Here is a 16,007-nt window from a genome sequence, read left to right on the forward strand (position 1 = left end):
CTTCTTCAGATACAGAGGAAGGAAATGAAGGAATATCTCATCCATCTTTTATCTTTTTCCCTGCAAGCTGTGAGAGCGTTTGTCTTTAGCTGCAGATGCAAGCTCTTTCTGAAGTCTGAACCTTGTGTCTGCTTGGTCAGTCATTCATGGTCATGCACTGTACCCCAAGCCCCAAGCTGGTCTTTTCAGTGCCCTGCAACATTAAATGCACTTTACCATGTTAGCTTCAGCATATCCTGCTGGGAGAGCAAGGTCAATCCAGCATTGCTGCACCTGCTATCCTTGCTTGCTTGCTGTTTGTTCTTGCCATTCAATGAGAAAAATCAGAAAAAAGGAGACTTCAAACCCAGTTCTTGGCTTGTTTTGTTGTGTTCTCTGGATGGACACAAAAGGAATATGGTTGGCCAACTTGTGTGTTCATCTGAAGATTAAATGTCTAATGGAAGCTGCATAGCATTTTGGTGGCATTTTGTATTACAAGTGACCTGAATTCACTTGTCTGAAAGAAAACTGTTGTTGTATATACCAAGCTGAACATTTCTGAACTGCTGGAACTTACAAGACCTGCATTCAGCTAAGTCAGATTTGACTATAACAGTACAGCATCTTGACCGAATATGATAATTAGCTCATGATTTCATCGAGCTCGATAGTTTCAAGTTTCAACTGGTTAGCATGACCACAACTATGTTTTACTATAATTCCATCTCATTCAACTCTTCGCAGCCAAATTATTATTGTCATCGAGTCTTCTCTTATATGATCTCAGTGCAGTGCTTTTTCTGCTGAAACTTCAGGGCAAATTCATACCCTGACAACACTAACATATAACTGGCATCCATATGTCATATATAAGGGAAACTCTTTTAAACCAAAGGACCAGGGCATAACCCCTCAAAACCTTTAAAATAATTTGACAAAATAGACTAATATGAGATATATCACTACATAAACATGTAGTATCGAGTTTGATTAAAAGAGTCCGCCTAGTGATAAAATGTTAGAATATTTTAATTTCATCAATCAAATTCGGTCACTGCTGTTGGATCCATGCAAATCAAAAATCTCATACACGCTCTTCCTCTCCAGTCCCTTATGCATTGTGCTCGTGTTTGACAAAAAAACAAAAAATCAAACGTTTGACCAATAGCAAAAACGAACAAACTTCGTCGAGAACTTGTGGGAATTTTACGTGAAACCGTTCTGATTCTCTCTGGCATTCATGTAAGATTTGTTCGAGTTTTACTGAAGCAGAATTATGGTGCCGCTATAAAGTCTCCTCCGTTCCCACATTGACTCACACTGGCCACTTTCCCTTCCTCCTCCTTCCTCGTAGTAGAGCCCAGATCCTACTCCTCCATGGCTTCAGAATCTCCTCAATGCAAGGTACCAACGACGACCCACATCCTCACTAGCCCTAGGCTCCTGGCTTGCCTTCCTTCTGCATCCACTGAGAAAACACATTGTCTTTTCAGCTCAATCGACCATCTGAAGTTCCATGTTCAGAGAGAGAGAGAGAGAGATGGTTTGATTATGATTTGGTTCTTGTGCAGATTTTGGCTCTCAGGGTGTCCATCCACTGCGAGGGATGCAAGAAGAAGGTCAAGAAGGTGCTTCAGAGAGTTGATGGTGTGTTTCAGATCAGATCACCTTCGTTTTGATGTTGCAGATGCTGCAGCTAGTATCAGTTCAGGAGCAAAGCATCTCTGCAGACAATTTTCTTTTTTTTTTTGTTTTTTGCTCTTCAAAAAAGCAGAGAATGCGTGACTGAACTGACAGAATAATGCTCTGTTCCGAAGGCGTGTCCAGATGCGACGTCGATGGCCGGAGCAACAAGGCGACGGTCACCGTCACCGACAAGGTAAGTGCCGACACTCTCATCGGGAAGCTGAGGAGGGCCGGGAAGCATGCTGAGCAGTGGCCGGAGGAGGAGGAGGAGGAGCAGCAGCAGCAATCCAGTGGCAGTCAGTGCCCTGGAGAAACCAAGAACCAAGCTGCCGAGCCGGACAAGTCCGGCAAGCCGGTTGAGCCTGAGAAGGCGGCCTCCGGCGACCTCGCGGAGCCGAGCGACACAAAAGCCTCCCCCGAAGAATCCAAGAAGAGCGCCGGCGAGGATGCGGCGCCGGCCGAAGAAAGTGGCGCGGAGAACACCGACGCCAATGCCGGCGACGGCGGCGGCGGGACGGCCACAGCGCAGGAACACAGTGAACTCAAGAGGAGAAGGAAGCAGCAGAAGCAGAAGCAGCCGCCGGCGCCGCAGCAAGAGGACAAGGCAGGCGAAGCCACCATGGCGGCGGCGACAACAACAATGCAGGGCAGCCATACCCATACGAGCCACTACCCGGCGGCGCCGGTGCAGCAGCCGGTGCACGTCGTGAGCTACAACGTGGCGCGGCCGATGTCGAGCGCCGCATGCTACGCCGCCGCGCCTGCTGCAGCGGCGAGGCCGCCACCGCCGCAGGAGCACCCGGACGCGTACTCGACGTACCACCACTCGCAGCCGTTGCCTTACCGCTACGGCTACTACTACAACAACTACTACTACGGCGGCGGCCACGCGACGCCGCCGAGGAGCGCGGCCTCGCCGGCGAGGAACTCCTACGGCGATCTTTTCAGCGACGACAACGCCAACTCCTGCAGCGTCATGTGAAAGCAAGCTAAAAAATTTAGTTAGCTAAAATGAAATATTCGGAGTTGCTAAACTCATCTTAACTAGCATATTTAAGTCGTGCTACTATTTGTAGAAATATCAAAGGTAGTTGGTTGTATCAGATGATTCTATCTTGTAGTGTTGAGCACAGAAGGCAAGTCTTGTAGTAACATTTTGTAAGATGACATGCCTGAGTTTGTGATGACTATTTGCATATTGCAACCAGAACAGCTTATCTTGATTCTTGAATTGTTTAAATTAATGATTATTTTAATCACACTTTTGCTATTGGTCAAACGTTTGATTTTTTTTTTCAAACAAGCGCACAATGCACGAGGGACTATAGGAGAAGGGTGTGTACGGGATTTTTGATTTGCGTGCATGCTTTTAGATTATCGTCCAACAACAGTGATCAAATTTAATTGATTAAAATTTTCAAACATTTGATCACCGGGGGACCCAAGTTTGTTTGGTTTGTTACATTTATTATAGAAGTTATGTACACAGAAGAAATTGTGTTTCAAGTGGACCTTTTGTTCATAACCGAATATGTAACACTATACTTAGGAGTGGGTAACTTTTGTGACTCCTTTTTAATAAACACAATAATATGACTACGTGTGGGTGGAGAGTAAAAATAGTAGGTACCCACGTAGCCTAACAATTTGATTACTGATAGGAGTTGTGCTAGCGTAAAGCAATAGTAGTATGGGCTGCCTTATTTCTCAGGGCCGGTAAGACCTACTATAGTTTTGAAATTAACACTATTCGACTATTTTTAGAAAATAATTAAGAAAATGGATCGATTTTTAAAATATTTTAAAATAAAATGTTCTCTGCATGCTACCCACGAAGGTGCGAAGGTTCTCCATCTCCATGTCGAGTAGCTGGGCAAAGAGGTCCCTGCCACCTAGACCGACCGAATACCCTATGCTGACGTGGCCTACTGGGTTAGCGAGGTCCGCGACGATCCCTAACGCGATGACATCTTCTATGTCCACGTTGTCGCTCCCGGTGTGGGCCTTGAGACTTAGAAGCCCTGAGTGACCGTCCATCTTGTAAGATCATAAGCATGATTAATATTTTCTGATGAACAATTGGCTTGCCATTTGGTTTATAAATTGAATTTGGTTTGGAAACAATTAAGGTGTTGGTGCGAGTGTGTGTAACTAATGTGAGTCAGGTTGCGATATCTGTGCTCGGAAACGGTTGGTTTGTCTCTAGTTGTGCAGGTGACTTGAAGTCAATATCGGTCAATGGCGGTGGGATCGTGACTAGGCTCAGGGAGGAGCTGAGGTCCGGACGATCGAGGATGCCAGGTGACGATATTGAATACGAGTTGGCACATGGTGGAGCAACACCGTGTGGGATGGAATCGTAACGGGCTTCACATGTTGTATGTGTAAGCGCCGGAAAAATCGGAAAGTAAATCGGATCAAAACTGGATGAGAAAAGAAAAGGAATTTGCTACAGGGTCGGACACTGTAGCAACCGGATCGGATTACTGTAGCGAACCCGGATTACTGTAGCGCGGCGGGTACTGTAGCAGTCGGACTACTGTAGCACGCCTGATTTTGGCATGTTGGATTTAATTAGGAAAACAAAGAGATGAGCCATATTAGTATAAGGAATCCTACTACTATTTGGTGATAGATTTTTCGATATAAATAGAGACCGAGGGGTATGCCCCCGGTGTGCTTTTGTGAGACTTAGTTGTTGATTCTAGATCGACGATTTTGATAGGAGTGCTGTTGGTGCACTTTGTAAATACCAGTTGATACAATAAAGTCAAGATCATTCAATCTACGTTTTCGACTTTCATCTGCTGGTGATTTTTTGGATTCCGACGATCCGATCGACGTCATAGGAGTGGCGCGATTCGATGATCTGCTCGACGGCACATGAGCGGCACGATCAAGGTAGCAGCGACACAGGAGCGACGTGATTAAGGTAGCAAGTCTTCGTCAATTTCTTCGACAGAGGTAATCCTTTATTCCGCGAAAGATTTTTGGGTTTTGTTTTTCCCTACCATTCACCCCCCCTCTGGTAGGTTTGTTTGATCTTGTTCGATCCTACAAGTGGTATTAGAGCCTCGTTTTCTATTTGATCTTCACCGATCTTTAGATTTGTTTGCCATGGCTGAAAAGTTTTCAAACAAACCTCACATATTTAATGGATCTGATTTTGACTATTGGAAGAAAAAGATGGAATCTTATATTACATCTCAGGGTTATGATATTTGGCTTAAAGTTAATCAACCTTATGAGATTCCTGAACGCATTGATACTCCGGGTCTAAAATTAGAATTTGAAAATAATTGCAAAGCGCGCAATATTATTCTGAATGGGATTTCTCGCTCCGATTTTGATCGTGTTTCGCATCTTGCAACTGCTAATAAGATTTGGAAAGCTTTAAATGATTTTCATACTGGAACTTCAAATATCAAAGAGTTGCGAAAGGATGTTTTCAAAAAGGAGTACATAAAATTTGAGATGAAACTTGGAGAATCCTTGGATGACTATTTGGCTCGTTTCAATAAAATCTTGAGTGATCTTAGATCTGTTGATGCTTCTTATGATGTTAACTATTCTCAATCTGAGATTGCTCGTCACTTTATGAATGGCCTTGATATGAAAGTTTGGGATGTTAAAGTTACTTCAATTCAAGAGTCTGTTGATATGAATGCTTTAACTTTGGATATTCTTTATACTAAATTGAAAACATATGAGATGAATATTCTTTCAAAAAGGACTGATTTGAAATCTACTGCTTTAATATCCTCATCTGGATCTTCTTCTGAGTCTATTTCTTTGGCAGCCTTTGCTGCTTTTACCGCCTTGTCCGATGATCAACTGGAAGAGATCAGTGAGGAGGACTTGGTTTTGGCCGCTAACAGAATTTCTCGAGCTGTGAGTAATATCAGGATCAGGAGAAGAGGAGGACCAATTCGATGCTTTGGATGTAGTCAACCGAATCACATCCGTTCTCAGTGCCCCAAGCTTGGAAGAGGTAAACAGGAAGAAGCTAAACCTCAAGATGCATCTAAAGATGCCAAGCAGAATAAGAAACAAATCAAGAATATGAAGATGAAGAAGTATTATCAAAAGGCGTTGGATGAAGCTTTTGCAGCTGTTCAAGAAAACAGTGACGTTGAGTTTGAAGATGATGAAGAAGAAGACAAGAGTATGAACATTGCTGGTGTTTGTCTCATGGCTAAAAGTTTTGAAGATTCTGACGATGACAACGAGGTAACTGGTCCTTCTAGTGTTGAATATTTTCAAGAAGTGATTGCTAGACTTGGTTACAAGATTTCTAAATTTGAGAAAAAAATTAGTCAACAAGAAGTTACTATTGATTCTCTTAATATTGAAAATAGTAAATTAAAATCTCTTGCTTCTAATGATGATGAATGCAAATCATGTGATGTTTTATTTGCTGAAGTGAATACTGTAAGAGAAGTTAATCAGAATAATTGCAAAAAACTTGATGCTGTAACCAAGAAATCTAGAAAACTTGAATCCTGTCTTGCTCTTAGCTTTACAATGAATACTAGATTGGTTGATGAATTGTTCTTGGCTAAGAGAGCTTTAAACAAATGTCGAGTTGCTGTATTTGCTAGTTCTATGTTTAACTTGATTAGCTCTAAAAGAATCAAGCAATCTAGTGCTAAACCTTGCTTGACATGTCCTGCTAATGAGATGAAACTTAAACATGCTTTGGAGTGTGTTAAACAAATGGAGGAAGTTGTTAAAAGAGATGAAGTGATTTCTTGCAAAAATTGTGCTAGTTTAACTCAAGAGGTTTCTTATTTAAAAAGTTCTTTGCAAAGATTTTCTGATGGAAAAAGGAACCTCAACATGATTCTTGATCAATCTAAAGTTAGCACACACAATCGTGGTTTAGGTTTTGATCCTCATGTTCACTTTTCTAGACATCCTCCTACTGTTTTAAGTATTGTTCAGAATGGTGAAATTTTGACTGAACCTGAACCTAAGACCACTGTATTTAAATCTGCTGGCATCATGTCTTCCTTGAGTGCTTCTTCATCAAAAGTTGTGAGTGCTAAACATGTTGTGAATGCTAAACCTGCTTTTAACACTAAATCTGTTGTAAATGCCAAACCTGTCTTTAGTACTACATCGGTTGTTAATGCTAAACCTGCTATATCAACTTGTGCTTCAACTCATCGTGATAAGTATACATGTTCCTTTTGTGGCAAAGATGGCCATATTGTTGGTTTCTGTTTTAGACTTGCTAGAAAGCAGAAAAAGGAACGGAAAATTGCTTTTGCAAAACAAAGATGGCAAAAATTGGCTTTTACCTCGAGACAGGCGGTTAGACTGCAGCAGTACCAGCAGTCAAACCGGTGTTATAACCCCCGTCAGAACGGTGGTAAAGCTTTGGTCAGACCGCAGGTTCCTAAGCAGTTAAACCAGCCTTGGGAGCATTTTTCTAAAAGGAAACATATTGAATTTTCTACTGGTTATGTTCCTGTTAGATCTGGTCGTGTGTCTCAGTACTGGATTCCTAAATGTTTATTATCTAACCCCAGTACTGAGACTTCGGCATCTGCTTATGCATAGGCATTTTTGGCGAGGAAGGAGAACGTGTGGATTGTGGACTCCGGTTGTTCGCGACATATGACCGGTGATAAAAGTTGGTTCTCCTCTCTCATGAGGGCATCAAGGAAGGATTCAATCATCTTCGGTGATGCTTCTACTAGTACGATCACTGCAACTGGATCTGTCAAGGTAAGTGACAAATTTACATTGAATGATGTCGCTTTGGTTGAAAATCTAAAGTACAATTTGCTCTCCGTTTCTCAAATTGTGGATGAGAATTTTGATGTTCTGTTTAAGAAAAGTGGAAGTAAAATTTTTGATTTTTCTGGAGATGTTGTGCTTAATATTTCTCGATATGGAAGAGTTTTTAAAGCTGATTTTGAAAGTAGTATTTCTTCTGAAGTTATATGTCTTGTTGCAAAGTTTTCTAAAGATGTGATGTTCTGGCATCGCAGACTTGGACATATTGGCTTTGATCATCTAACTAGGATTAGTGGTTCAGATCTTATTCGTGGTTTGCCTAAACTTAAAAAAGATGTTGATTTGGTTTGCTCGCCATGTCGTCATGCTAAAATGGTTGTATGCTCGCATACTCCTACATTTTCTGTGATGACGGATGCACCAGGACAGCTCTTACACATGGACACTGTCGGTCCGGCTAGAGTGCAATCTGTTGGAGGAAAGTGGTATGTGTTGGTTATAGTTGACGATTTCTCTCGTTATTCTTGGGTTTTCTTTATGGTTACCAAAGATGAGGCTTTTGAACACTTTAAAAGTTTGTATCTTCGGTTGGCCATTCAACTTCCTGGATCTTTAAGAACCATCCGAAGCGATAATGGTGGAGAGTTTAAAAACGCTTCTTTTGAGAGGTTTTGCAATGAAAAAGGTCTTGAACATCAATTTTCGTCTCCCCGGGTTCCTCAACAAAATGGTGTGGTTGAAAGAAAAAATCGTTCTTTGGTTGAGATGGCTAGGACTATGCTTGATGAGTACAGTACACCTAGGAAATTTTGGGCTGAAGCGGTTAATACTGCATGCTATATTTCCAATCGTGTTTTCTTGAGATCAAAACTTAGAAAGACTTCTTATGAGCTTCGTTTTGGACATACACCTAAGATTTCTCATTTACGTGTTTTTGGGTGTAAGTGCTTTGTGTTAAAGTCTGGGTTTTTAGATAAATTTGAATCACGCTCTCGTGATGGACTTATGTTAGGATATGCTGCCCATTCTCGAGGTTACCGTGTACTTGTTTTAGAAACTAACAAAATTGTTGAGACTTGTGAAGTCACTTTTGATGAGGCTAGTCCAGGTACTAGACCCGAAATTTCAGGTACAATATCACAGGTTCAGGGGGAGGATATATTTGTGGAGGAAAGTGATGACGAGGACGACGACGAATTGTCAGCTGGTCAGACCGGTGGCACAATGTCAGTCAGACCGCAGGCAGAAGAGCGGTCAAACAGGCCCGGAGGATCTTCCACATGTGCTTCAGGTGCGGATGGTGGTGGACCTCCAGAAACCTCTAGTTCGTTAGAACAGGGTACAGAACATGAAAATTCATCGGAAGCCACTGCTCCACTTCATATTCAACGACGACATCCTCCGGAACAAATAATAGGTAACTTGGATGAACGTACTACAAGGTCGAAGGTAATCACTCGTGATTTTCATGTGAACTCTGCTTTTGTTGCTAATTTTGAGCCCAAAGATGTTACTCATGCCTTAACTGATGAATCGTGGATTAATGCCATGCATGAAGAACTTGAGAATTTTGAAAGAAATAAAGTTTGGTACTTAGTTGAACCTCCTGTTGGTCATAATATTATTGGAACTAAATGGGTTTTCAAAAATAAACAAAATCAGGATGGTTTAATTGTTAGAAACAAGGCTAGACTTGTGGCTCAGGGTTTTACTCAAATGGAAGGGTTGGATTATGATGAAACTTTTGCTCCTGTTGCTAGAATTGAAGCAATTAGACTTTTGTTGGCTTTTGCTGCTTCAAAAGGTTTTAAATTATTTCAAATGGATGTTAAAAGTGCTTTTCTAAATGGCTATATACAGGAGAAAGTTTATGTGAAACAACCACCTGGTTTTGAAAATCCTGATTTTCCCAACCATGTTTTTCGTTTGTCTAAAGCCTTGTATGGCTTGAAACAAGCACCTAGAGCATGGTATGATAGGCTTAAAAAACTACTTGCTAAAGGTTTTATAATGGGAAAAATTGATAAAACTCTCTTTGTTCTTAAGCATGGTGATGATCAACTGTTCGTTCAGATTTATGTGGATGATATCATCTTTGGTTGTTCATCTCACCCTTTGGTTGTGGAGTTTGCTGAAACGATGCACAGGGAATTTGAAATGAGTATGATGGGCGAGTTGACTTATTTTTTGGGATTGCAAATTAAACAAACACCTCAAGGTACGTTTGTGCATCAAACAAAATACACCAAGGATCTTTTACGACGTTTCAAGATGGACAATTGCAAGCCGATGACTACACCTATAGGATCTGCTACTGTGTTGGATCCTGATGAAGATGGTGAAGCGGTTGATCAAAAGGAATACAGAAGTATGATAGGATCATTGCTTTATCTCACTGCTTCAAGACCGGATATACAATTTGCTGTGTGTTTGTGCGCTCGATTTCAAGCTTCTCCGAGAGCTTCACATCACCAAGCGGTTAAACGCATCATGAGGTACTTACAACACACTCTTGAATTTGGAATTTGGTATTCTACTTCATCTTCTATATGCTTGAGTGGTTATTCGGATGCGGATTTTGGAGGCTGTAGAATTGATAGGAAGAGTACCAGTGGTACATGCCATTTTCTTGGTACTTCATTGATTGCATGGTCTTCTCGAAAACAATCTAATGTTGCTCAATCAACTGCTGAATCTGAATATGTTGCTGCTGCTAGTTGTTGCTCCCAAATTTTGTGGCTTATTTCAACCTTGAGAGATTATGGTCTTACTTTTGAGAAAGTTCCTCTCTTTTGTGATAATACTAGTGCTATTAATATTGCTAAGAATCCTGTTCAACACTCACGCACTAAGCACATTGATATTCGTTTTCACTTTTTGAGGGATCATGTTGAAAAGGGAGATGTGGAATTAAAATTTGTTGATACTACATTGCAATTGGCTGATATTTTCACGAAACCTTTGGATTCTTCTCGATTTGCTTTTCTTCGGGGAGAATTGGGAGTTATTCATCCTTTTGGCATCAATTAAGGGGGAGTTTTTGGCTCCGTGTTGCATTTTCCTCTTTTGATTTTGCATACATGTTTTAATTAATGCATGGTGTGTTTTAAGAAAAAGAAAAACAAAGGAAGAGCTTTGTTTCGTGCCTTTAGTATATTGTAGTACTTGTTTGCAATACTTGTTAGAGAATATGATTAGTAATCTAGCTTGTCTGCATTTTTGGTTTATACATGAGCTTTTGATATTGCTTTTAAGGGAGATGATGCATGACACTTAAATTCTATACTTGAATTAAGTAAATATGCAATATTGATGCGAGCATATGGGTTGTTTTTAAATGCTTATATATATGCTTTATTGATTTGTTATTCCTCAATAGCTTTTTAAATTGCTCAAGAGAATAAAAAATATCTATGAGAGAAAAAAATGAATACCGAATCCTTGGACAGTCTTGACGACAAGGACGTATTCGATGTGAGCAAAAATAATGGGTGTCGAATCCTTGGACAGTCTTGACGACAAGGACGTACCCGGAATAATTGAGAAAAAAAATTGAGCAAAAAGGCTCAAGTAAAAAGGTTAAAAATTCTCTTGGTAATTTTGTGCTAGAGCTAATTTGAGAAAGAGTGATAAATACAATGGGTATATATGTACAGTATTTATTTTTCAATCTATGTGCTTGTACCGATGTTGCATTATAACTCTTTGAAATCATGAATTCTTAATGTTGACTTGATCTTAATTGCCATATCTCAAGTTCGTGGTTTTACTTTAGTGCATGCTTGTTAGTTAGCTAGTCACTTTTTCTACCTTGTTATTGCAATACAAGTTCTTGAGTTACTATTGGTACATTGCAAAGCTCTCCGAGAAAAAATGAAAATAAAAAACCCTCGTTGATGAATTCATTGTCAAAAGGGGGAGAACAAGGTAACAAAAAAAATTTGTGCATAATTGTCATACTCAAAGGATTTTCTTTCTTTTCAAAAGTGAGAGATTTTTGCATTGCATGCTTTTTGGAGTTTCTACACAAAAACAACAAAACAAATTTTGAAGTGTTTGCCAATGTGTTCATCAAGGGGGAGATTGTAAGATCATAAGCATGATTAATATTTTCTGATGAACAATTGGCTTGCCATTTGGTTTATAAATTGAATTTGGTTTGGAAACAATTAAGGTGTTGGTGCGAGTGTGTGTAACTAATGTGAGTCAGGTTGCGATATCTGTGCTCGGAAACGGTTGGTTTGTCTCTAGTTGTGCAGGTGACTTGAAGTCAATATCGGTCAATGGCGGTGGGATCGTGACTAGGCTCAGGGAGGAGCTGAGGTCCGGACGATCGAGGATGCCAGGTGACGATATTGAATACGAGTTGGCACATGGTGGAGCAACACCGTGTGGGATGGAATCGTAACGGGCTTCACATGTTGTATGTGTAAGCGCCGGAAAAATCGGAAAGTAAATCGGATCAAAACTGGATGAGAAAAGAAAAGGAATTTGCTACAGGGTCGGACACGGTAGCAGCGTCGTTACTGTAGCGCGCGGTACTGTAGCAACCGGATCGGATTACTGTAGCGAACCCGGATTACTGTAGCGCGGCGGGTACTGTAGCAGTCGGACTACTGTAGCACGCCTGATTTTGGCATGTTGGATTTAATTAGGAAAACAAAGAGATGAGCCATATTAGTATAAGGAATCCTACTACTATTTGGTGATAGACTTTTCGATATAAATAGAGACCGAGGGGTATGCCCCCGGTGTGCTTTTGTGAGACTTAGTTGTTGATTCTAGATCGACGATTTTGATAGGAGTGCTGTTGGTGCACTTTGTAAATACCAGTTGATACAATAAAGTCAAGATCATTCAATCTACGTTTTCGACTTTCATCTGCTGGTGATTTTTTGGATTCCGACGATCCGATCGACGTCATAGGAGTGGCGCGATTCGATGATCTGCTCGACGGCACATGAGCGGCACGATCAAGGTAGCAGCGGCACAGGAGCGACGTGATTAAGGTAGCAAGTCTTCGTCAATTTCTTCGACAGAGGTAATCCTTTATTCCGCGAAAGATTTTTGGGTTTTGTTTTTCCCTACCATTCACCCCCCCTCTGGTAGGTTTGTTTGATCTTGTTCGATCCTACACATCTCCCCTCCTCCACCGTCCCTTAGGCCTTCACGCTGCCATAGGCACCTACACCAGCTCCCACTTGTCTTTGCCTCTGCCCGCACCTCCACCAGCTCCCCCTTGTCGTTGCCTCTGCCCGCACCTCCATTAGGACGATCCCCATCCAGCCACAAGCCTCCACCCCAGGTTTTAGAGTAAGACGAATAGTCAAACGCGTATAAAAAAGTCAAGGCGTCAAATATTTAGGGACGGAGGTAGTATTGATGAGCATATGTGATATGCATTTGTGATTGGAAAAACAGAAAAGAGAAACGTTGTTTGTTGTAGTATAGCATTTGTTCGAAAAATTATTGTGATTCTTAGAATTAATTAGATTAATGACCGAATGGAAAAAATGAAATATTAATTGTTACAACATGTATTTTTCTAATAGGGTTGTTATCAATATTATGGACGTGTTGTTTACCTATGCAACTTTCGAATGGTCAATACGGCGGTAATTTCATCATGTTAGTCAATTATTATTTGGAATAATGGTGTATTTGGTGTCATGTACATGGATATAGTGGTCTGTTTGCATCATGGAGGGAGCATGAATGAGACACGGAGGAATCACTGTGCCAAGTGGTTTGGTGCGGACTGCGTGACCTTGTCTAAAACCTCGCAATTGTTTTTTTTTTTCCACATTTTCTTTTTCTATCACTATGTGTCGCATGATCAGTACTCAGTACAAGAGGACGAGATAATTTGTTAACATGGCAAAATTCGTTAATTTAAATAAAAGTAGCATGATGAACCTAAATCAAGCCAATACAACATAAATAACTACCGATCTAACTAAATCAAGCTGAATGGCATAAAAATAATGCAGTAAGACAAGCGGCTACTTTATTGATGTAAATATGACAAACATATAGATCGGCAAAGATCATTGGCTATAAATCACTGACAAACAACCAAGATCTATAAAATATCTTGTCTTGATTATTAGGAATAATCGTAGAAGATCAGACAAAACCGAGACAGTTCAAGATCACACCTAGCAATATCAGGATAGATACTAAACAGATGATCGATATTAAGCCGATTAGCCAATGACTGGTAACTTATTAGCTGGTACTCTTATAAAACAATGAGCAAAATACGTCAACATGATAAATAGCAAAGATTAAAGCACGAGATTGAAGATGAGAAATAGCAAAGAGTAAAGTACATGGCCGGTTCTTAAACTTGTGGCGCGGTATCATTTAGGTCTATAAACTTAGAAAATGCACGTTTAGGTCTATTAACTTGTTTTATGTACCATCTAGGTTTATGATTTTAGACGTTAAAACAAGTTCATGAACCAAAACATGCATTTTCTAAATTTATGAACCTAAGTGGTACCGCGCCACAAGTTTAAAGACTGGCCATGTACTTTACTCAATAGCAAATATCAAATCAACGTAAATTACCCAAAGTGGTTGACCATACCAATCCGAGGTACATGAGTAACTTAAGCTAAAACTGATACGATAACTAGCAACCATACAAGCAAACTAGAAGATCGGACTGAATCGAGACAATTCTAATCTAGCCGATACGATCACCGGGGGCGGCGGAACGTAGGACTTACCTCTCCGCTGGAGATCGAAACGATGCAGCCCTGCGTCAGGTGCCAAGTTATGCTGCTGATGGAACCTTAATGAGGAGGGTGGCGATACGCCGAGAGTAATTGCTCTATGTATTGAGAAGTAGATGATTTACAATGATCCCGGGTATACATATTTATACCCATGGGTGGATACGAGTCTATATCGGGCACAACACACGACTCCTAATAGATAAAGACAATAACAAACTCTATGTCTAATACGACATGTTTTCTAATAGATAAAAAGAAATAACAAGTCCCGATCGGACTCTAACTCACTTAGAGATAAAGTAAAAATCATAAACTAATTCTAACTAACAGATAAAATTACACCGCCATGCCTTAGTCTTTACGATTCCTTCTTGAATTCGGACTCTTTCGGATAAGATTTTCATCTGCCGATTACACTTTTCTTTAACTGAATCCAATAAGGTAATTTTTCAAATTTTGATGTTAACCATATATGAAACTCCGCTCCGCTCCTTATTCTAATATAGTGACGATATTAAGAAAGTTGTAATAGTAATAAATGAACTTACCTCCTACGAGGTAAAAAGTAATATGGCCCATTGGATCAATCCCCGATGGATGGTTCAAAAAACAGTTTGGGTGTAACTAAGAAAAGTCCGAGACATTAACATTCTCGCTACTAGTTTGAGATAGTTATAGACTTATAGTTCCAGTTCCAAAAGCGTGCTCGGATATTCTTTTCACTTATATACAGTTTACTAATCCATTCCATAATAACATGTCCCATCATATTACAGATGCAGTAAGATAAGAAATCCAGAGGAGAAAATATACACATCCAAATAAACTACCATCCCCGTTTCATATTATAAGACTTTCTAGTCTTGACTAAATTTATTCATTAATGAATATATATAATTTATATATATCAGGATTCGTTAGCATCTATATAATGCTGAAAAGTCTTACGTTATGAAACGGAGAGAGTACCGATGAACAAAAATGCTGAATCTGATTGATGATTGCTCAGAGGATCATCCATAGCTAAGTGCCTAACTCTACCAAGTCGGTCTTGTCCTAATACTCTTTTGAGGCGAGTCAGAGACGAACAGCAGCATCTCATTTCAAGCATGTTTACAGATACTGCTGCCATATGAAGGTCGCAAAGAACTTGTTCTCCCACAGGGATCTGAAAGGCAGCTGAGAATGCCATGAGGATTCAGATTTCAGAGCGTGGTGATCTAGCAGCATGAGCAGCATTTGTGCACTGGCAGCGTCACGAGCGAAGCTACGGGGTATGACTTGGCATACCGTGCACTCAATATATGATATATAATGGTATATACATGTATTTAAAAAACTCATTTGAATATAAATACATGTTAGTGCATATATATATATATATATGCATATATCAAATCTAATATTATAATTATTATCGAACTCACGCGCAGCAGGATGGATCCGAATCATCCGATCAATCACTTGGCGCCCCGTTTAAAGCTCCAGCCCAAGATGAAGCAATGCCATGCCGTTGCGCTCGATTTCTTCCTCTCAGGTGTTGGCGCAGCAAACTGAATAGAACCATGCATCCATCTTCGATCTAACGGCTGGTATCCATCCTTAATGCACACAACACAATTGTACATCCTCTGAAAATCAAGGATGAGGATCCGTTTTCTGATTTGGCACTTCACGTACTAGCATATCGTCTCTGCGAATTATCATCGACATGTTATTAAAATAGAGTTAATAAAAATATTTTAATATATATGTCTTAGTTTTTTTTAAAAAAAGGATAAGAGAAAGTTAGTGGGAGGACAGACGACGGATTCACCGAACCACCAGATACATGCGTACCGACCCTAACAG

The 16,007-nt window shown here is 40.3% G+C and overlaps 1 protein-coding gene across 1 annotated transcript; it reads left to right on the plus strand.

The window, feature by feature from the left end:
- The first annotated feature begins 1,315 nt into the window (after positions 1-1,315).
- Positions 1,316-2,798, plus strand: LOC102704804 (heavy metal-associated isoprenylated plant protein 35-like). The gene is made up of 3 exons (XM_006654255.3): positions 1,316-1,386; positions 1,554-1,629; positions 1,800-2,798. Exons 1-3 carry the CDS (start codon positions 1,360-1,362, stop codon positions 2,648-2,650), a joined length of 954 nt encoding a protein of 317 aa, XP_006654318.2. The 5' UTR covers positions 1,316-1,359; the 3' UTR covers positions 2,651-2,798.
- Positions 2,799-16,007: the final 13,209 nt, after the last annotated feature.

The sequence above is a fragment of the Oryza brachyantha genome, chromosome 5 (assembly GCF_000231095.2).
Source record: "Oryza brachyantha chromosome 5, ObraRS2, whole genome shotgun sequence".
NCBI lineage: Eukaryota > Viridiplantae > Streptophyta > Magnoliopsida > Poales > Poaceae > Oryza > Oryza brachyantha.

Bases quoted from the DNA above. Each gene is read 5' to 3' on its own strand.
- LOC102704804 (XM_006654255.3), top strand. From the start codon at position 1,360: ATGGCTTCAGAATCTCCTCAATGCAAG. The intron at 1,387-1,553 runs GTACCAACGACG...GTTCTTGTGCAG, and splicing joins CAGAATCTCCTCAATGCAAG to ATTTTGGCTCTCAGGGTGTC. The intron at 1,630-1,799 runs GTGTGTTTCAGA...TCTGTTCCGAAG, and splicing joins GGTGCTTCAGAGAGTTGATG to GCGTGTCCAGATGCGACGTC.